The sequence below is a fragment of the Macaca mulatta genome, chromosome 6 (assembly GCF_049350105.2).
Source record: "Macaca mulatta isolate MMU2019108-1 chromosome 6, T2T-MMU8v2.0, whole genome shotgun sequence".
NCBI lineage: Eukaryota > Metazoa > Chordata > Mammalia > Primates > Cercopithecidae > Macaca > Macaca mulatta.
Genome location: NC_133411.1, coordinates 70,467,485 through 70,489,241, shown reverse-complemented (window position 1 = coordinate 70,489,241; position 21,757 = coordinate 70,467,485). Strand labels below are relative to the sequence as shown.

Below are 21,757 nucleotides of genomic sequence, written 5' to 3'. Positions count from 1 at the left end.
GCAGAGTAGATCAACAAAGTAACCCTGGAACTCCATGTATGAGAAAGTACAGGACGCCACTAACAGTAAAAGGTTTAGGGACAACAAAGAGGTATCCACAGATCCTCTTTCCCCACTACTTAAGTTCTACGTAATGTCCTCACTCTCCCATAATGTCCACCCTTACTCTCCTGACCACTTAGCTTCTAGCTATCAAACACTGGCATCTCTCACTTCCAGAGGACCATGGAACATGTTAGTCTTCTTTACCAGCCTTCCCCTTCTTCCCCTGTGATCTGCTATTCCCTTTTTTGTTTTGAGTTTTGCTCTGTCACCCGGGCTGGAGTGCAGTGGCATAATCACGGCTCACTGCAACCTCCTCCCGCTGGGCTCAAGCAATCCTCACACCTCAGCCTAAGTAGCTAGGACTATGGGCACAGGCCACCCCACCCAGATTTATTTTTTATTTTTATTTTTGGTATTTTTGGTATTTTTGGTAGAGATGAAGTTTCACCATATTGCCCAGGCTGGTCTCGAATTCCTGAACTCAAGTGATCCACCTACCTCAGCCTTCCAAAAGTGCTGGGATCACTGGTATGAACTGCCGTGCCCAGCCTCTCCTATCTCCTGATCACTACTATTGAAGTCTCTGTCCCAACACCACTGAAGCCCTCATCAATAGCTTGACACCAAATATATCTACTTCACTGACAGGAAGAGGCTGAGAGTAAGTTCTCAGTTTTACATCCCAGAAATGAGAGATATGTTTTTAAAATTCCACATTGGAATTATAAATTTAAAAGTCATACACTTTTATAGTTTATAAATAAATACTATTGATTTCTAATATTTGCCATTTGTTATGAGGGGAAAACAAATTACTTTTGTTATGCCCTGAAACTTTAATCACAATTTGTAATACTCAGTGGAAAAAATGGATTCTGTTCTTCCTCAAACACAGTCACACTAAATTAGAGTGCTTTAATCAAGAACTTTTAATAAATGGTAGAGATAAGAACCTATAGTAAATGGTAGAGAAATACAGAAATCTTAAGAAAGGTGAGCTTCCTTAGCTATATTAATTTAGAATATCATTTGGTTTTCACTTAGGGCTGCTCAAAATGTGAAACAATGAAATACAGAAATTGTACCCAAGAAAACTATTATGCCTGTAACACTTCAATTATATCTTAAATAAGTTTTTTTACTGCACAACTATCAAACAACAGTGAAATATAAGCTGGCTAATATTTTAAAAGGGAGTAGCTATTTACTCCAGCTCTCTTTTGATTAGTAAAAAAAGAAGTTTTTTTAAAAGGAAATAGCTGACAAAGACTGAAATGAACATTTAATGAATACCACTGTGTAGAACTACAGCTCCATATATAAATCGGTATTAATATAATTGGATTTCCAGTTGAGTCTAAATTAATTAGAAGCTATATTTTCAAAAAGCAAAAATTTGGATAGATCTTCTGAATTGTCTTCTTTGAATTTAGGAATTTTAAGATAAAAATACTTTGTTATATAAATTTTTCTGAACTTCACATAGCCAGCTGTGTTGCTTGTGAACATCTTTAAGAGGGTATGATTTAGTACTGTGGTACGGAACTGGGCCATGGAGAAATTTTCAGCTTACCTTATGTATTTCTACACTGTTTAAATTTTTTCCCAATGAACAAGTACTTTCAGTAATTAAAGAAAAAACATAATTGGATTTGTAGGAGTTGGGAGGATACAACAAAGAAAAAAATTCATTATTAAAAATGTCTCTCGAGGTGAACAAAAAGATCGCTCTTCCATAACAAAACAAATTACTTAGGAAAAATAACATTTATTTAAACATATTCGCATTTACTGCTGAAATTACAATCCCTGAAAAAGCATTCAGCTAAGCAGGGAAAAGCAAACCATTGTTGGAAAACTCTTTGGGGTTGGTGGGGCTTTATTTATGCAATTGCTAATAAATCTTAAAACTACTCTTCAGCTCCTCTCTGATTTTCTCTCAAATATATTAACGCAGTGGTTCTCAATGTATGGTCCCAGACCAACAGCATCAGCACACTTGTTAAACTGAAAACTCACAGGCTCTATTCCAGACCCGCTGAATCAAGAACTCTGGCTTGGATATCCATATGCAGAAGAATGAAACTGGACTCCTATTTCTCACTGTATACAAATCAAGTCAAGATGGATTAAAGACTTAAAAATAATATCTAAAACTATAAAGCTACTACAGCAAAACACAAGGAAAACACTTCTGGACAGTGGTCTAGGCAAAGATTTTATAGCCAAGACCTCAAAAGCACAGGCAATAAAAACAAAAATAGACAACTAGAACTATATTAAGTGAAAAGGCTTCTGGATGGCAAAGGAAACAAGAGTGAACAGAAAATACACTGAATGGGAGAAAACATTTGCAAAATATTCATCTAACAAGACCCTAATATCCAGAATATACAAGGAGGTCAAATAACTCAACAGCAAACAAATAAACAAAAAATCCACAAAATAATCCCATTAAAAAGTGGGCAAAGGAATAGACATTTCTCAAAGGAAGACATACAAATGGCCCAGGGGTATATGAAAAATCTTCAACATCACTAATCACTAATTGCATTTGAAATGAAAATGAAAACCACAATGAGATATCATCTTAGCACGATTAGAATGGCCAGTAATAAAAAGACAAAAAATAACAGATGCTGGTGAAGATGCAGAGAAATGGGATCTCTTATATACTATTGGTGGGAATGTAAATTAGTACAGCCACTATGTAAAATAGTATGGGAATTTCTCAAAAAACTAAAATTGTAACTACCATCTGACCTAGCAATCCCACTACTGGGCATTTATCCAAAGAAAAAGAAATCAGTATGGAGACCTGCACTCCCATGTTTATTACAGCACTATTCACAATAGCAAAGATCAGCAACCAACCTAAGTGCTCATCAATTGACAAATGGATAAAGAAAACTGTGGTACATGTACACAGTGGAATACTATCAGGCCATAAAAAAGAATGAAATATTGTCATTTGCAGCAGCAAAGATAGAACTAGAGGTTATTATGTTAAGTGAAATAAGCCAGGTACAAAAGACAACTGTAACATATTCTTACTCATATGTGGGAGCTAAAAAAAGCTGATCTCATGGAGGTAGTGAACAGAATGACAGACACCAGAGGCTGGGAAGGTTTTGTGTGTGTGTGTGTGTGTGTGTGTGTGTGTGTGTGTGTGTGTGGCAGTGAAGAAGATGAAAAGAAGTTGGCTAATGGGTACAAAAATACAGTCAGATAGAAGGAATAAGTTCTAATGTTCAACAGCAAAGTAGAATAGCTATGGTTAACAACAATATATTATATATTTCAAAATAGCTAGAAGAGAGGCCTTGTAATGTTCCCAACACATAGAAAAGTTAAACAGTTGAGGTGATAGATACCCCCAACACCCTGAGACTTGATCATTACATATTCTATACATGTAACAACATACCACACATACCACACAAATATGTACAAATATTATCAGTAACAATTTTTTAAAAAAGAAAAAACTCTGGGAGGGATACAGGAAGGAGTCGGGGTAGCAAACTGTGTTTTTATAAGGCTACCAGGCGATTCTGAGTTTGAGAACCACTGTATTTTGGTAGAATAAACAGTATTGCAATTTATTATAATTATTTTCATTTTACAATATGAACTTGATAATTATCATTTGGTTTAAATACTCCCAGATAACATGTTCCAGGTTAATTTCATAAGGATTGTATTTTTTAGTAATTTAAAAAAACAAATTTTGGGGAAAAGGAAGAAGAGACACAAACATGAAAGATACAATGCTTAAGAAAAAATTTTAAATACATATTTGTGGTTCAGGTCACTATTAATGAACCAATGGGCATGGGCGCTTACTACAATCCCTAATATTCTGCAGAGGGCTACGCAAGTACAAATTCATGCTAATAAAGAAAAACACTACATTACTTCTATGACTTCAATTACCATCTATATTAAAGATTCTTAATTAAGGGCACTAACATCTCCTAGGGACTCTCTCAACTTCTACAAGGTCTTATTCTTCCCCACTTACCTATCGCCCAAATGGTTATTGTTACTGTAAAGGGTGTATCATACACTTCCAGTGTACTGGATAGATGAAAGTTTAAGAATTATTGGCCTTTACTATAAGACCTCACTTCTGAATTTCTGCATGCTATATATTTCCACTTGGAGATCTAATAAGAACCTCAGATTCAATCTGTCTAAAACTGAACTCATTATTTTGCCCCACTCCTTTTCACTCCTTAGCTTAGTGAATACAGCACAAAACTGCCTAAGCCAAAAACCTAACATCTTTGACTCCTCCCTCCCCTGCCACCCCTCAACCAATCACCAAGGCAGTTCATTTTACTTTCAAAGTACCTCCTGATCCATCCATCCTTTTTGCCAGTATCCTGGCCCAGGCCTCTAGCATCTTTCCCCTGGATTAGTAATTCAGATTCCTACTCAACTAATTCTGGCTCCAGTTTTACTGTTACTTCCAGAAAAAGGCAAATTTCTAAAGGGTAAATCTAATCATTTCACTCTACTGCTTAAAAATCCTTCAATGGCTCTCTGTTGCCCTCAAGATAAAGCATACAACTACAGAGCTTTCATCACCTGATCTTTCAGGCTTTAAATCGCACACCATCATTCACAACACCAGCTGTACTGAATTTTAGTTCCTGAAAAGCAGCATTTTTTCTTCTGTTAACCCCTCTGACACAGTGTTACTCAGCTCTCTTCACTGGGCTAATTTCTAGTTATTCTTCATGATCCAGTTTTGATGTCACTTCCTCCATAAAGCCATCTCTCACCTCCACAAATGTTATACTCAACAGCATCTCTAAGTACAGTACTTATCATCGTATTGTGCGGTAACCACGTATCTCCTCCTCTAAATTTCAAGCTCCACCTAGAATAAGAACCATGTCTTTTTTTTTTGTATTACAATCCTAGAACCACAGCAGCAATATAGCATAAAACTGAAAGCATGAGCTCGTCAGAGAGGCCCAAACAGTGTAACAAGCTGTGAGAATTTGGGAAAGTTACTTAAACTCTAAGTTTCCTCACCTGTAAAGTATAAATAGTACCACCTTTCAAGACTATTCACAGATTAAATGTGAAATGTGAAATATTTGGCACAGTGCTTGATACACAGAAATGGTAGCTATTATTACTTAATACAGTACATATCAAAGAAAATATGTGCTAAATGAATACACTGTTCACAAATTATTAAAAACATTTTAATAATGCTAACCTCATATAATTCATTATATTTCCATGTAAAGTATATAATTCTAAAAGGAGGTTTCAGTTTAAATCATGTCCACGGCACTGAAGTTTCTTATAGACAATATTTAGTTGAGTTATAAAGCAGAATGTTCAAAAAGAATGACCTGTGCCTCATTTTCAGGAACAATTTGTTTATGAATTCGAATCTGCTCCAAGCCAGGACTTTCTAGAGAATTTGGGGAAGTGTTACAAATTGAGGCAGTGACATTATACCTTGCTGACTGATAAAAGCTGTAGTATTCAAGTCTATTTTCCCTTGAGTTTTCTGATGCCTTTAGTTTTTGTTTAAACTGAACAACTTTGTAGATCAAAAAAATGATTAAAACACAAGCTAAGATGAAAAAAGCTAGCAAAATGTCAAAAGCCTCATTCAACTTCTCAACTTCTTGTGTACAAATTAGAGATGTTTTCCCTGACATTGAAGCAGCATCAATCGGTAGAGCACTGTTTTTTTCCAAGTTCAAGGTAACAGAAGTAGTCAGTTGTATTTGTACAGGTAACACTGCTGTAGTCTCTAATGGATTACCAAAGGCATTCTCCTGAAAAAATCTACCAGCAGGTGAAGTAGGAATTTGTTCCCAGAAAGTAATGTTCTCAGTCTCAGTATTTTCCAGAGGATTGCCATTTGTGGTAACTTTATGCCAGGCCATCATTAGCGCAGTAGTCTTGTGACGAATATGAGGAGATTTTACAACAGCCCAAGTTCTGGATACATTTATTGAAGACGTAACACAACTTGTAATGTTAATATAACGTAATGCTCTGCCACGCATGGATGGGGGATTCTCACAATAGATGTTTAGAGTAATGGCTGAAGATGCTAGCCAGTCTCGAAGGCCCAAAAGTTTGCAGTTACATTCCCAAGGATTAGAATTTGCCTGAAGATGAATCAGTGAAGACAATGGCTTAAGGACCCTTGGATGCAAGTCTGTAAGATTATTAAATGACAGATTAAGGATCTTCAAAGATGCTCCCATATTTTCAAATGTATCATTATCAATGCTAATTATTCTGTTTCTATCTAATTTAAGGTAAACTAAATTCTTTAACAAACTAAATGTGTCAGAATTTAAATTCTCTAAATCATTATGACTTAAGATCAAATGTTTAAGATTATTAATTCCACTAAACCCATCCCTAGTAACATTTCTAATTCTTGAATTTTTCAGGAGGAGGTATTCCAAATTGACAAGTCCTTTAAATGCAAAGGGCTGTATTGCTTCAATAGGATTACGAGACAAAGAAAGTCTTCTAAGACTTTTAAGCACTTCAAAGGCATTAGATGGTACTTTTGTTAAATTATTACTTTCTAAATACAAACAAGCAAGGTTTTCAAGATGTTGAAAGGCTGATTCTGATATCCTCAAAATGTTATTGTTTGATAAGTCAAGTATCCGAAGAGCAACCATACCAACAAAGGTACCACTTCCAAGGACAGTGAGGCGATTCCTTTGTAGATTTAAGTACTGAACTGAAACTAGATCATTAAATACTCCTCTTGGAACAAAAGATACCTGATTAGACTGTAAATATAAATTACGAAGATTTAAAAGTCCCTTAAATATTCCAGGATCTAAGCGTTTTATGAAATTATTATTTAGAAATAGAAAATATAGATGCCTCAATTGAACAAAGGCTTTTGGATATACATACAGAATGTTAGAATTATCCAAATACAATGCTACAAGAGAATGAAGTCTTGTGAATTCACTTTCATTTATATAAGATATATTATTCCCAGTCAGATACAGAAAAACTGTACTTTCAGGAAAATTCTTAGGAATACTCGAAAGGCCTAAGTTACGGCAGTTAATTTGTCTCCCAGTGCAGAGCTGACAAACAGACGAACATCCAAGTATTTCCTTGTGGAGTAATAATAAAAGATAACAGGTAACAACCAGAAACAGTCGTAGGCAAGGCAGAGAAAACTGTAATCCACACATATCCCTGTTCTTGGTTTTTCTGTTCAGATCAGAATTGGCTATAAAAAGAGAAGGTAAAGCTTTAAATCATCAAAACTTCATCACACGAATTTTTTTTTTTATAATACTATAACTTCTGTATTCTAATTAGGATCAGCCAATAATACTATCATAAATCATACCATGCTAACAGCATAAAATAATGAGTATGGAATACTTTCTAGAATTATTAACGTGATCAGGCCATTAACCCATTACTTGACAAAATAGTTCAGATTAATGAAACATTTGCTAAGTTAACTTAAAAATTACAATTGATTACAACATAGGTGACAAATGATGTAGGAATGAGAATCTTTGAATTTAATATATCCCTTTAACAACATAAAGTCTAGTATCAAACAACATTATAATTTATGAAAATACAAATTCACTACAGAACAATTAAACTCTAAATTAGTTTCTTACAAAACTATTTTTCATGTCAGCTAAAAGTTCATATTTAAGTAAATAATCTTACCAAGAAAAGGAAATTCGTATTATTAACACTCAGCTGATTCAGTAAAGGTTTTCTTTTTAAATCTGAAGAACGACATTTCTAAACTCCATTTTGTTCTGTGGCATTGCTGACCTCCACCCCACCACTTTTTTTTTTTTTTTTTTAAAGTCACCGTTTGCTCAGGAAACACCACTCTTCACATTGGTTCCTTTACAGTCAATGTGTAAAACAGAGGTTGCCATGGATTCAGGAAGCTAAGAGACAGGAAGTAATTTTATCTGTGTTTCAAAAGTATTGCTGAACGGAAATCTCAGGAACTTATTTTTTCAGAATGCAGTTAGAGTTTTCCTAATATACACATCAAAATATCTCCTATAATGTAAAATAATAGTTTTTAAAGGATACTTGAAAACGTTAGTTATTCAGAACCCAAATATCTATCAACAGACTCTAGCTATCAACAACATAGCTACTGAATGGAAAAGGCTAGTTGAAATAAGATGTATATAGAGTAATAAAATTTTTTGTAAACTTTTTAATGAACAAAATATTTATGTTGTTTTAAATACACATTGAAGACTTCAACTTTATGCTTTATTCCTTTAATAAAAATAGGGGAAAAATTTAGAATGAACATAAATGTTGTTATATTATCCTCCAGTGCTCTTTTCAAAATTTTCAAAATATTTTTGGTTGCAAAAAATACTGAGTACTATTTAATATGTTAAGGTACTAATTGGTAGTAAGGTACTAATTACTAATAAGGCACTAATTGGTAGAGTTGGATTATAAGATGGTAAGAAGCTGCATACCAAATTACTGACATAGGTTATCTTTGCAAGAAAAGTTGGGGAGAGTAAAAGAGGCGATGTTTTGCCCTATATACATCTGTATTAGTTTGAATCTTTTAGAATGAAAATTGAGAATTTTAAAATCTAGTTTTTCAAGAATTTAAAGAATCAGATATAAATTGTTTATATTATATATTGTTCAGTCATTAACTTTCTTTCATTAACTAACTTTAAGTTAGTTGCTTAAGCTTTCTAATTCTGACTTTTATTAATATTCCTAACACCCTGATAATATTCCTAAAATATCAAGTTATATAATTGTATACAACTCTCCTTTGTTATTAAAGCAGTTACATTCCCAAGGATTAGAATTTGCCTGAAGATGAATTCATTTCACATCAAGACAACAATTACTTTAGATAATAATATGAATTATGTCCATATTAGATACCTGAAATAATACCTAGCATTATCTTTCTATGACTAAAAATTCAACAATGCATACTGGATAGCAGATCTTTATCAAAATGATTTATGATTCTTATACCTATCCTTTATGGCTGGCTATTGTTATTGCGATCTTATGCATTAAAAATGGAAAACAAAACAACTGACAGAAATGACATGAACCTGAGGGAGGAGCTAGGTTTCTCAGGTCCATTTTGTTTAGTACTTCCAATAACACACAAGTGATATGAGGCTTGTCCCATGGATTTTTCAATTGCATCATACAACTTAAAGAGTTAGGAAAAATTGAGAGAAAGGGTCCTTTGAAATCAAAATAAAATTAAAGAGAAAAAACCCACAAAGTAATATAACCAGAGTATGAATTAATTTTGTTCTCTATGCCAAAAAATATCCAAAGCAGCTACAATACTTATTAGGATGCAAAGGTAAAATTTTTAGGAAATTGTATTAAGGAAAAATGACAAAATAAAATCTCACTTCTCACATTCTAAAAACTGAAGGAAACTAAACTGACTGAAACAAAACGATTAAATGTAAATAGTACACTGTAACTCTCAGGTTGAATGCTTAAAAAAAAAAAATTCAATCTCCAGCAAAAGAAAGTTCAGTCTTTCTGTTCATTTAGGAGTTGCTGTTCTTAGAGACAACTGATTAACGATTCCTCATTACCCTTTTCTGATTACTAATGTTCACTACAACTATTACTGAACACTACGCTCAGCCTCTTAAATTAGCCTTCTATTTCTTTCCAGGAAATTGACTCATTGAGCTGTTTTCCTCTCATTCTTGTTGCTGAAACCTTCTTTTACACTTCCTTTGTCTTCAGATCATCTCATGTTTCTGGTATCAATACACAACTATTCTCTTTTCCATTCAGATTCTGCCCATACTAAAACAAGAATGTATAAATAACAGAGCAATTGTTCCATTAGCATCTTTTAAACAGACATCATCTGTATGTATGCATGTATTCTTTTGAGACACAGTCTTGCCCTGTCGGCTAGGCTAGAGTGCAACAATGTGAACACAGCTCACCACGGCATCGACCTCCCAGTCTCAAGTGACCCTCTTCCCTCAGCCTCCTGAGAAGGTAGGATTGCAGGTGCTTGCCACCATGCCTGGCATTTTTCTTATTTTTGTAGAGACGGGGTCTTGCCATTTTGCTCAGGCTGGTCTTGAATTAATAGGCTCAAGTAATCCTCCCACCTTGGCCTCCCAAAGTGCTGGGATGATAGGTGTGAGCCACTGTGCCCAGCCTATATGTATTTAGATATATAGTATCTATATATAAACCAATCAAGATTGGTTTACATATAAAGAATGGCTTATAATAACAGCAGTTACTGATTTTATGGACTTTAAAAGTTACTGATGGACCTAAAATCAAGAGAATGAAAATGTGAAATGGGATTTGCAATTAAAAAATAATCCAGCTCTTTCTGCTATCATGAAGCCTGTCGAGGCCTGCTTGGAACATGACTTCCAAAAGGCAAATATTTCTGGAAGGCTGTCATCCAAAGTCATTTTTGCTGCTATAAGCAGGGTCTCTGAAACCAAAGGGAGCACACAGATCTTCTTAAAACTGAAGGTGTTTATGCCTGAGATGAAACTGAATTCTATTTGGGCAATAAATGTGCTTACGTATACAAAGCAGAGAACACAGTGACTCCTGGCAGCAAACCAAACAAAACCAGAGTATTCTAGAGAAAGGTAACTTGGGCCCAAGGAAACACTGGCATGGTTTTTGCCAAATTCCAAAGCGATCCTTCTGCTTTGGACATAGATGCTGTAACCCCTTAAGGATTTAAACTAATGAAAAGTAAATAAAGTGGACTTGTGCTCTTAGAAAAAAAAAATTAGCAAACAATTTGAAAATTATTTTGCTCAATGTAAGAGATAAATTTTAATGAGGGGCAGTATATCTCAATATAGACCTCTTATCAGTTGCAGGAAAAAAAAACATAGTAACTATACACAATGGAGAAATCAGATAACACCCTGATCAGCATTAACATCATCAGTGAGAGACAGATGAGAGCCATGTGACTTTGCCTGTGATAGTCCAAGAGGGACACATCATTTATGCAATATTCTAATGGGAGATGCATACATAAATCGAACCATAAGAAAATATCAAATCACAAATGAGGAACATTCTATTCTGTTGGGGGAGTTGCGGAGAGGATGGATGGAAGACAAAAACAGAGAGGCAATTGGAAAGATGGAGAGAGATTATAATGAGTGGATTATTTAAAAATTTTATAAGAGAAAAATAAAAGACTGAGGAAATTACATGACAGAGTAAAAGAGACTACAAAAACACAAGAGCTAAAGCAATAATTGGTCCTAGACTGTAAGTACTGAGAAGTAAAAGACAATGACAAATGCAACTTATACAGAAATGGTTCAGAATATAAAACACCTATCTAGTTATCTGACAGAAAATGTGTATCACACAACAAATTGGGACAAAAGTTAACAATAGGTGATTCTGGGTAAAGGTCATATGGGTGTTCTTTACTGTTCTTGCAGTGTTTTTCTAAGTTTGAAATAATATCCAAATGAAAATATCATGACATTAGCTATGATATTCATGTAAAATTTGTCCATGCACATTACTGCCAAGATATGTCATCATTTCTAAGTTTCTAATGTATGCTTTATAATAAAAACAGAAACAAATATTGTGCTCCTATAACATGGCAAAACTATGAATATCTCTATTTGCTCAATTGTCAACAAGAAAAGTAAGAAATTTTTAACTGCAAATCTATGAAAATAAAAAATAAACTTTATGTACTTTATGCATGAGAAGCATAAAATTTCAACTATGCCTGTGACTACAGGGGTTTAAAAGCAAACTGATGCTTCCTAAGGATGTACTGTCACTGGGACACTTTCAAGGAACATTATTAATCATCCCCTCAGCATGACTTTAGAAGAACATTTTTAACTTCTTGATATCTGTTCTGTTACCCAGTCATTTTGAGAAGCAATATTCTATTTCTATGGACAATGTTAGGTACCATTCTCATTGCCACTATATGATGATCAATTTATTTGTTGTATATTGGCATAGTTTTACACTGCAAAGCACAGAAAGCAGAACTATTAAACAGAACGGCTGTTCCAAGCTAGCAGAGATGGATTAGAATTCAAAATATCTCCTCTTTTCCCTGGCTCCACCTGAAACCTTTGGAACACTAATCTCTCCTCTGACCTTATCTACCACCTTCTCGGTTTTGCTGAGAGACTAATCTCAGCAGATTATACTTCAGATCTGAGCTATATTAGAATTTCTCTTTTCTGCAAATTCCTTCCATTTTGATGGTTCTTATTTTATATTTATATTACAATTTCTAGTTTATCATAATACCTAAAATCCCTATAGTTTTAAACACACACACACACACACACACACACACACACACACACACACCCCAGAAGAAGAGAGGAGGGAGTAATTAGCCTAACAGATTATTTAATAAGGCCATGAGAGAGCTAAGTCTCTTCCAATAACTATATAATAACCTTTGTGAAATTATTTTCTTGCCTCAACAGACAATATTATAAAATGGATGAAGTTACATGAATGAAGACTGTATTGAATATAGAAACTAGCATATGGAGATAAAAGCACAGATTTGGGAGTCACAGTTTGTATTCTGAGGATAATACTTACATGACAAACAGCTAGAAGTCCTACAATAAAATGGGCTGCCTTAAGGAGCAGGGACTTTTTATTAGCCAAGTATCCAAACAGAAGCTGAATGAACATCCCCATCAGAGATGCTGTAGAAGGAAAGTTTATTACCAGATAAAGATTAACCTAAATAACCCCTAAGGGAACTCTCAATGTTAAGCCACCAGTGCTGAAGACCACCCAATACGGCTGTGAGATATATATATAACTATTGCAGGGCCATCCAGGCTCCACACAATACTATCTATGTCAGGCATGAGACTAGTCAAACTGACAACCGTGTGAAAAATAATTCCAGAATCACGCCTCTTTTGGTAATTGGAAATTGGTTAACTGCTTCTTGGCATCCAAACTGCTAACCTTTTCACAGCTGGCCTTTCAAGCATCTTATAGCTTGGATTTGACAGACCCTCTACCATTTAATCTCCATTATTTTGACCTGCTAAAGAAGCATCAGCAGCTCTTTCTCACTCCAATAACCAATGCTCATAATTCATTGATCTGCTCACAGATCAAACATATTTCCACTATGTAGTATAATACAGCTACTCAGTAATTCAGAAAAATTCCCTATAGAAAATCTAACTCACAACTTTAAAAAGGAGTACACAGAAAGGTTAATGAAGCAGAGAAATTAAGATAAACAGAATATAGGATTAACTCCTTTTGCTACTGCTGGATCAGATCTATTTATTGATAGAGTGCTTCTATGACCCAGAGTGTGTTCTCAACATTTTTCAAGTATTATCTCTTTTTAATTCTCACAGGAGCCCTATAAGGTAGGGTACTCTGATTACCCTCATACAATGGATAAAAAAAATGAGACATAGAGAAATTAAGAGTAAAGCTTTAAAGTAGCCAGGCGTGGTGGCAGGCACCTGTAGTCCCAGCTACTCGGGAGGCTGAGGCAGGAGAATGGCGTGAACCTGCGAGGCAGAGCTTGTAATGAGCCAAGACCGTGCCACTGCACTCTAGCCTGGGTGACAGTGCGAGACTCAGTCTCAATAAATAAATAAATAAATAAATAAATAAATAGTAAAGCTTTATACCCCCAGAAGATCCTACCACATTTCCATATATAAAATTTTGTTCTTATGTAATGTACGATAGGAGTTTTTCTTAACAAATGGAACTTGAGAAAATGAAACTTAAAAAATGAACAATGTGCAGTGATCAAACTTCATAACTATGAAAGAACGTGAAAGGCCTGACACAGTGGCTCACACCTGCAATCCCAGCATATTAGGAGGCCCAGGCAGGCAGACTGCTTGAGTGCAGGTGTTCAAGACCAGCCTGAGCAACATGGCGAAACCCCATCTCTACTAAAAACACAAAAAACTAGCCGGTGTGGTAGTGCAATCCTGTAGTCCCAGCTACTTGGGAGGCTGAGGTGGGAGAATCACTTAAGCTCAGGAGGTCAAGGCTGAAGTGAGCCGAGATCATGCCATTGCACTCCAGCCTGGGCAACCAGAGTAAGACCCTGCCTCAAAGCCTAAAAAAAATAAACAAATAAACAAAAATATATATATATATATAATTACTGTGTACTATAAAATCAAGATATTATAGTTTAAAGATACTGTGTCCTGTGAATAAGCTAGAATTTTAGAGTTCTAAACACCAAATAATACTTCCAATGTATTTTCTATGTCATCTCTTCCGGATAAGTATCTATAACGCAGTGGAGAATCTCAATACATAGTTTCTTAATAAATGCACTGGATTTCTAGATAGAGGACAGAAAGAATGATTTGTTGTCCCTTTTATGAACAACTTAAATAAAAACGAGATATGTGGTTTTAAGTGGTTGGAAGAAGTATCTTACTTTAATAATGAAATATCTAGGAATATGATCTCATTTTCTAATCAGTCTAACAAAAATGACTCAGAAATAGTAAAACCAGATTGTGGAATAGGAAAATTAGACAAAACAGTACTTGAGTACTCAATAGCCTGAGGTACTCAATACCTCAAACAGTACTTGAGGTACTCAACAGTCTGGCAGAGTAGACATTAAGAGTAAGATAGACTGGATTTGAATTTCAGTTTGGTGCTTGACTTTGGGTGGGTAATTAGCCTTTATTAGTCTTGATTACACATTTAAAAGGTTTAATAAGGCTGGGCACGGTGGCTTATATCTATAATCCCAGCACTTTGGGAGGCTGAGGTGGGTGGATCACCTGAGGTCAGGAGTTGAAGACCAGCCTGGCCAACATGGTGAAACCCTATCTCTACTAAAAATACAAAAATGAGCTGGGAGTGGTGGTGTGCGCCTGTGAGCCCAGCTACTGGGGAGACCGGGGCAGGAGAATAACTTGAACCTGGGAGGTGGAGGTTGCACTGAGCTGAGATTGTGCCACTGTACGCCCGCCCGCCTGGGCGACAGAGCGAGACTGTATCCAAAAAAAAATTTTTTTTTAAAATAAATAAATAAAAAAGGCCGGGCACGGTGGCTCACGCCTGTAATTCCAGCACTTTGGAGGCTGAGGCGGGTGGAACACAAGGTCAGGAGATCGAGACCATACTGGCTAACATGGTGAAACCCCATCTCTACTAAAAATACAAAAAATTAGCTGGGCGTGGTGGCACATGCCTGTAGTCCCAGCTACTCGGGAGGCTGAGGCAGAAGAATGATGTGAACCCGGGAGGCCGAGCTTGCCGTGAGCCAAGATTACGCCACTGCACTCCAGCCTGGGTGACAGAGCAAGACTCCATCTCAAAAAAAAAAAAAAAGTTTAATAATGTCCATACCCATAGGGCTATTGGAAGAATCAACTGAAATGTGTGTAAAAAATGTATTGTATAAAGGCTATCATAAATGATGTGTTCTATTAGTTATTATTTACTTCTTGTTATCAGTTTCTTCACACATAAACTAGATGAACATGGGAAAGTTTCAAAAGAAAGAAATCTACCTACTGGATAAACTAGTACCATCACACAGTTGGTCAAATTAACAGTAGACACAATGATTTACTGAGTGGTCATATTCATTAAGCATTTTAGTAGGCATTATATACACATTCTCCAATTTATCATAATAAGCCCTAGGCGCTAGCTGTTATCACTGCTTCCATTTGAAATATGAGAAAACTGAAAATGATAGAAAACTGGTCCAACGTCACACAAACAGTATGCACAACAGGCATCTGAAGTTAATCTAGCTTCCCTTCCCATTATAATGCATATTTTTCTCTCTGGTACTCTGGATAGAATAAAAACAGAAGCTCAAGGAAAAGAATCTGCAAATAAAATAAAACAAAATAAAAAAGATGTTCCTCAGGCTACGAAGGAACCACTTGTGACGTACACATGCATCATCTACATGGGTAAAACTAGAAAGCACATGAGACTCATCATTTTACTCCTCTGAATACTTTTTCTAGTGTTATCCTTGTTGGAGCTAGTTATTCTGTGTACAATTATTTTTCTGTATCATGTCAACTACTTTGAGCTCTGGACCCAATACCTCACTCTCACTGCGAAACATCTCTTATTCTCATTGTAAAGCAGTTTGAGGTCCTGAAACATCAAAATAATCCCATTTGATAACAGTTTAGTTTTTCTCTGGTGGTATGTTTAGAAGAAGCTTCTCATAGAATGGTCAGTGATTAGCTAACGGCACCCAGTGTCTGTCTATAATATGACTGTTACATATGAAAACAGTTTGCCAGAAGCCTTTATCTAATTTGCAAACAGGTCACGGTTCCCAGATATGAGGAAAGCATTGAGAACGCAGTCCCAAATTCACAAGCATTCAGAAACTTTCCTAAGTAGTCAGGACAGGAGATAGAAGACACAAATTGTTGTTCTAAGATACCAGAGTGCAATGAACAATCATCTATCCTAAAGGTGAAGTACAATGGGTCCTCAGTGCACAGTATGGTGACTTACCACATAATAGCATCTTTAAAACACTGCTATTGTATTAGTGTCATAAGGTTGATATCAGAAGAGGAACAGGTGACTTTTAGTCCTAATGTATGTTTCAAGGGTAAAGTAAATTTGTATTAAAAATGAAAACCAAAATAGACTATTTCCATTCATATCCTAATGTAGGAAGATAGAAACACCTCAAAATACTTCAAAAAGTGTGGCACTTTTTTGGGGGGAGTGGAGAGGGGAATATCTGGTTTTCAAAGAACTTTCAGAAGCTAAAAAAAAAAGTTTTATAAATGATTATACCCTTCAATGAAAAATCAGCAAGCCAAGGAATTAATCATTTACTTTCTTTTTCAATGAAATTGCTTTGTAGACAGATGAAAGGAGTGAGCATCCAATTGTAGTATCAACTGTTCTGACACCTGTCTACATCCTCCAGCTTCTGCTAGATTAAAGCTAACAAAATCCAGCTTATAATTATTAGCCAATTCAAAAATAGATATCTTACTTAAATTATGCTGGAAAACCAGTCCCCAAACTCACAAGAGCCAAAAGATACATATGCATAGCTTATACAAAAAATAAAAACATTAAAAGCTGCATCAAAGGGTTTTTTTTTCCTAGTTGAACTGAAATAATCAGAACCAATAATTACTACAAATTGCATTAGATTATATACAAAGAAGGAAAACATACATAATGTAAAGATTCTTTTGATCTTCAAAGGATCAGCCCCTTTGTAAACCATATATTCAAAGAGTGGTAAGGGAGCAGAATTTAACATCTGAGGTCCTGAAACTTATATAAGTAATTTTATTCATGTCTCTATTTTCCTTGCATAACAAGCAAGAAAGGGAATTAGTCATCATTCAATACACTCCATGAAGACTGTTTCTTTTATGACCAACCCTGGCAAAATAAAAATTGTAAAGAACCCTTCCCTTGTTACTTCACTGCCCCTTTCCACAAATTACTGTATAATCAGATAATAGAAACTAAGTTAGAAATCAGCTCCGGTTGTATTTTGAGTAAAAACATCAACAATAAGAGCAAGTACTCAGAGAAGAGGCAGAGCAATATGGCAAAACAGAACCCTCCAATGACCAATTCCTTGCATTCCTCCACTGGAACACCAATTTGCAGAATAATCTGCAGAACTATCCAAATGAGAAAATACCTTCACAAGAGCTAAAGAAACCAGGTGAGAGATCATAGTACCTGGTTTTAGCATAAAACAAGAAAGGGCAAATTGAAAGGGGAAGAAAGAACAGTCTTTCACTGCCTACACCACTCCTACCACAACTCCAGGCAGTACATGGCAGAGAGAGAAGCTGTGTGCTTGGGTGAGACAAGGAAGTATGCCGACAGCTTCGCCTTGAAAGCTACTACCAGAACCCCTCTCCCCTCCCCACTACCCACAATAAATCACAGTACTGGGTCCAACTCCAAACAGTACAGCACAAAGAGAAACTCCTCGCAAACGAGGGGAGAGAAAAGTAAGCAAAGACCTTTGCCTGGGAACCCCAGGAATTCTCAAGTCCCTCAGGCTGGTGAACTGCACACCTGGCCTTAGGGCATTCTCTAGTGCTGAAATGGCTGCAGTGTCCACAGGCTTAGGGAAGTGAACAGTCAGTCCCTTTTGAATTCCTGAAGACCCTCTGAAGAAGGACAGGTACAAACAAGGCGAGGCTGTGAAGATGGAAAAATACCTAATTCTTTAAGGCTCAGATACTGACATACCTCTACAAGTCATCAAGAACATTCAGCTAAATATGACCTCATTTCATATTTATCAGACTATCTATCCTGAAAAGATGAAGGATCCATCCTGAAAAGATGGAGATGTGCAATCCTTCAAAGAATTCAAAAGGAAGCTCAACAAATTTCAAGAAAACACAGAAAATCAGTTCAGAAACTTACCAAAAAATTTAACAAATATATTGATTTTTTTTTTTTTTTTTGGGAGACAGAGTCTCACCCTGTCGCTCAGGTTGAAGTGCAGTAGCACTTGGATCACTTGGATCACTGCAACCTCTGCCTCCTGGGTTCAAGTGAGTCTCCTGCCTCAGCCTCCCAAGTAGCTGGGATTACACATGTGCAACACCACACCCTGCTAATTTTTTGCATTTTTATTTTTTAAAAAATCAAACGGAAATACTGGGGGTGAAAAAACAACGGACAAACTGAAAAATACATTAGAAGATCTCAACAGCAAAACTGATCAAGCAGAAGAAAAAAATCAGTAAGGTAAAAGACAGAATATTTGAAAATACAGTCAGCCTGGGTGTGGTGGCTCACATCTGTAATCCCAGCACCTTGGGAGGCTGAGGTGGGTGGATAGCTTGAGCTCACGGGTCTGACCAGACTGGGCAACATGGCAAAACCCCATCTCTACAAAAAATACAAAAATTAGCCAGGTGTGGTGGTATGCACCTGTACTCCCAGCTAACTGGGAGACTGAGGAAGGAGGATCGCTTGACCCCAGGAGGTTGAGGGTGCAGTGAGCCATGATCGTGCCACTGAACTTCAGCCTGGGCAACAGAGTAAGACCCTGTCTCAATCAATCAATCAGTCAAAAGAGAAAAAGAAAGAAAACGCAATCAAAGGAGGAGAAAAACTGAAAAGAAATGAATAAGGCTTATGAGATCTATAGGACAGCATCAAAAGACCAAATGTAGCCAGGTGCAGTAGCTAACACCTATAATCCCAGCACTTTGGGAGGCTGAGGTGGGTGGATCACCTTAGGTCAGGAGTTCAAGACCAGCCTGACCAACATGGCAAAACCCCATCTCTACTAAAAATACAAAATTAGCTGGGTGTGATGGTACATCACTGTAATCCTAGCTACCCGGGAGGCTGAGGCAGAATAATTGCTCGAACCCAGGTGGCAGAGGTTGCAGTGGGCTGAGATCGTGCCATTGCACTGCAGCCTGGGCAACAAGAGTGAAACTCCACCTTAAAAAAAAAAAAAAAAAAAAAAAAGGCAAATGTAAGAGTCACTGACCTTCAAGAGGGAGAGAGCAAGGGGCAGAAATAGTAAAAAAATAATAGTAATACAAAATTTTCCAAATCCAGAGGAAGATATAAATATTCAGGGACAAGAGGGTCAAAGACCACCAAGGAGATTCAACCCACATAAGATGATTCCAAGACATATATATAATAATCTAATTCTCAAAGGTCACAAAGAGTGGATCCTAAAAGCAGCAATAAAACCAGTAACATATAAGGGGGCTCCAACACATCTGGCAGCAGACCTTTCAGTGAAAATCTTCTAGGTCAGGAGGGATGACATATTCAAAGTACTGAAGGAAAGAAAGGGGCAACCAAGAATACTGTAACCAGCAGAAACATACTCCAAACATGAAGAACAGATAGAGACTTTCTTAGACAGATAAAAGCTGAGGGAATTCATCACCACAGGCCTGTCTTACAAAAACTGCTAACAGTGGTAAAATGTAACAAGAAAACATCTGGATGGATAAAATTCTCTGGTAAAGGTTAACTACACAGCTATGGTGGTCCATGCCTGCAGTCCCAGCTACTCAGGAGGCTGAGTTGGAAGGATCACTCACGCCCAGGAGATCAAGGCCTGCCTGAACAATAGAAGCTAGACCCTGCCACTAAAAAAAAAAAAAAAAAAATTCTTTTTAAACTACACAGACAAAAATTCAAAATAATACTCTAATTGTGGCAAGTATATCACTCATATCTTTATGAATTATAAAGACAAAGACAAAACTCTTTTTTTCTTTTTGAGACAAGAGTCTTGCTCTGTCACCCAGGCTGGAGCGCAGGGGTACGATTTCGGCTTACTGTAACCTCTGCCTCCCGGATTCAAGTGATTCTTGCGCCTCAACCTCCAGAGTAGCTGGGATTATAGGCATGCACCAACACACCCAGTTAATTTTCTGAATTGTTTTTCAGTAGAGATGGTGTTTTGCCATGTTGCCCAGGCTGGTCTCGAACTCCTGGCTTTAAGTGATCTGCCTGCCTCGGCCTCCCAAAGTGCTGAGATTACAGGCATGAGCCACTGTGCCTAGCCAAAACAAAACTATTAATAAGAAAAATAACATTTATGCACCCAATAAACATATGAAAAAAAGCTCATCATCACTGATCATTAGAGAAATGCAAATCAGAACCACAATGAGATACCATCTCATGCCAGTCAGAACGGCAATTAAAGTCAAGAAACTATAGATGCTGGAGAGGCTGAGGAGAAACAGGAACGCTTTTACACTGTTGGTGGGAATGTAAATTAGTTCAATGATTGTGGAAGACAGTGTGGCAATTCCTCAAGGATTTAGAACCAGATATACCATTTGACCCAGCAATCCCGTTACTGGGTATATACCAAAAGCAATACAAATCATTCTACTATAAAGACACATGCATATGTTTGTTTCTTGCAGCACTATTTACAATAGCAAAAACATGGGAGCCAACCCAAATGCCCATCAATGACAGACTGGATAAAGAAAATGTGGTACATATACACCATGGAATACTATGCAGCCATAAAAAGGAATGAGATCATGTCTTTGGAGGGACATGGATGAAGCTGGGAGCCATCGTCCTCAGCAATTAACGCAGGAACAGAAAACCAAGCACTGCGTGCTCTCACTCGTAAGTGGGAGTTGAACAATGAGAACACATGGACACAAGGAGGGGAACACCACACACGCAGGCCAGTTTGTGGGGGTGGGGGGCAAGGGGAGATTGAGCTTTAGGACAAATAGCTAATGTATGCAGAGCTTAAAACCTAGATGATGGGCTGAAACCTACACGTTCTGTACTTGTATCCAGGAAATTAAAGTAAGAAAAAAGAAAAATCAATAATTTGTTAAGAAATGGCGGCCGTGGATGACGCTGGAAACTAACATTCTTAGCAAACTATCACAAGAACAGAAAATCAAACACCGCATGTTCTCACTCATAGGTGGGAACTGAACAATGAGATCACTTGGACTCGGGAAGGGGAACATCACACACCGGTGCCTATCATGGGGAGGGGGGAGGGGGGAGGGACTGCACTGGGAGTTATACCTGATGTAAATGACGAGTTGATGGGTGCTGACGAGTTGATGGGTGCAGCACACCAACATGGCACAAGTATACATATGTAACAAACCTGCACGTTATGCACATGTACCCTAGAACTTAAAGTATAATA

At 36.7% G+C, this 21,757-nt stretch overlaps 2 protein-coding genes across 10 annotated transcripts in view; both read right to left on the bottom strand.

Moving 5' to 3' along the window:
• IPO11 (importin 11) overlaps window positions 1–21,757 on the bottom strand; it is a 229,617-nt gene that overhangs the window by 52,114 nt on the left and 155,746 nt on the right. For 3 of the 9 annotated variants that reach the window (XM_078004421.1, XM_028849457.2, XM_078004422.1), the window contains one exon: window positions 5,250–6,244. The exons of the other annotated variants lie outside the window; for them this stretch is intronic. In XM_078004421.1, coding sequence (XP_077860547.1) covers window positions 6,223–6,244 — 22 coding nt within the window. In that variant the 3' untranslated portion in view covers window positions 5,250–6,222. Of the gene's footprint in view, window positions 1–5,249; window positions 6,245–21,757 lie in introns of those variants that run through there. 9 annotated transcript variants of the gene reach the window in all.
• Window positions 5,250–7,898, bottom strand: LRRC70 (leucine rich repeat containing 70). Its single transcript, XM_002804382.4, has 2 exons — window positions 7,759–7,898; window positions 5,250–7,297 (listed from the first exon to the last, which is right to left on the bottom strand). Exon 2 carries the CDS (start codon window positions 7,257–7,259, stop codon window positions 5,391–5,393), a length of 1,869 nt encoding a protein of 622 aa, XP_002804428.2. The 5' UTR covers window positions 7,260–7,297; window positions 7,759–7,898; the 3' UTR covers window positions 5,250–5,390.

Excerpts from the sequence above, each read along its gene's own strand:
- LRRC70 (XM_002804382.4), bottom strand. The coding sequence starts at position 7,259 with ATGTGTGGATTACAGTTTTCTCTGCCTTGCCTACGACTGTTTCTGGTT.